This window comes from Pistacia vera, unplaced genomic scaffold, assembly GCF_008641045.1.
Source record: "Pistacia vera cultivar Batoury unplaced genomic scaffold, PisVer_v2 Contig598, whole genome shotgun sequence".
Classification (NCBI taxonomy): domain Eukaryota; kingdom Viridiplantae; phylum Streptophyta; class Magnoliopsida; order Sapindales; family Anacardiaceae; genus Pistacia; species Pistacia vera.
In genome coordinates this window covers 48,197-48,900 of record NW_022196443.1, presented here as the reverse complement: position 1 = coordinate 48,900, position 704 = coordinate 48,197, and the positions used below count along the sequence as shown (strand labels likewise).

Sequence of the window (704 nt, the reverse complement as noted above, 5' to 3'; positions counted from 1 at the left end):
TTGATTCCCTCAACACAAGCTCAATGACTACTAAGACAAAGAGAATCATCACCATTCTTCTAAGGCTTCTAGCCTTGGGAGCAACCATTGCTGCAATTGTTGTCATGGTCACAAGCCATGAATCAGCTCAAGTTTTGAACTTGACATTCACCGCCAAATATAGCAATGACCCTGTATTTAAGTAAGTTTTCACCACACATTATCTTATTATCTTTTTTTTTCCCCCTTCTTTTTTCTGGTTATTAAATGTTTGATAATTTGGTATAGGTACTTTGTGGTTGCAGAAGCAATTGCAGGCGGGTATAGCCTACTAGTTCTTGTTCTTTCTTCCAAGAGTTTGCTTTGGCGCCTAACAATCATCCTGGATGTGGTAATGAAGCAAGCAGATTTCATTTTTTGGTTTAGATGTTCTAGGTGATATTAAATTTCAACTGGGTTGATTATGGTGTTTGTGAAAATTCATTTCTCAGGTTGTAACCGCCCTGCTGACCTCAAGCATATCAGCGGCGTTGGCAATAGCTCATGTGGGGAAGAAAGGCAATAGTCATGCTGGTTGGTTACCTATTTGTGAGCAAGTTCCGAAGTTTTGTGACCGTGTCACTGGAGCACTTATTGCTGGTTTTGCTGCTGCGATAATCTACTTGGTGCTTCTTCTTTACAGTCTCCATGCTGTCCTCAGCCCGATTTTTGCTGTTAAAATTTAA

At 40.2% G+C, this 704-nt stretch overlaps 1 protein-coding gene across 1 annotated transcript; it reads left to right on the top strand.

Annotated features, from left to right (window-relative positions):
* Positions 1 to 704, top strand: LOC116110145 (CASP-like protein 1C3). The gene is made up of 3 exons (XM_031396381.1): positions 1 to 181; positions 268 to 370; positions 471 to 704. Exons 1-3 carry the CDS (start codon positions 24 to 26, stop codon positions 702 to 704), a joined length of 495 nt encoding a protein of 164 aa, XP_031252241.1. The 5' UTR covers positions 1 to 23.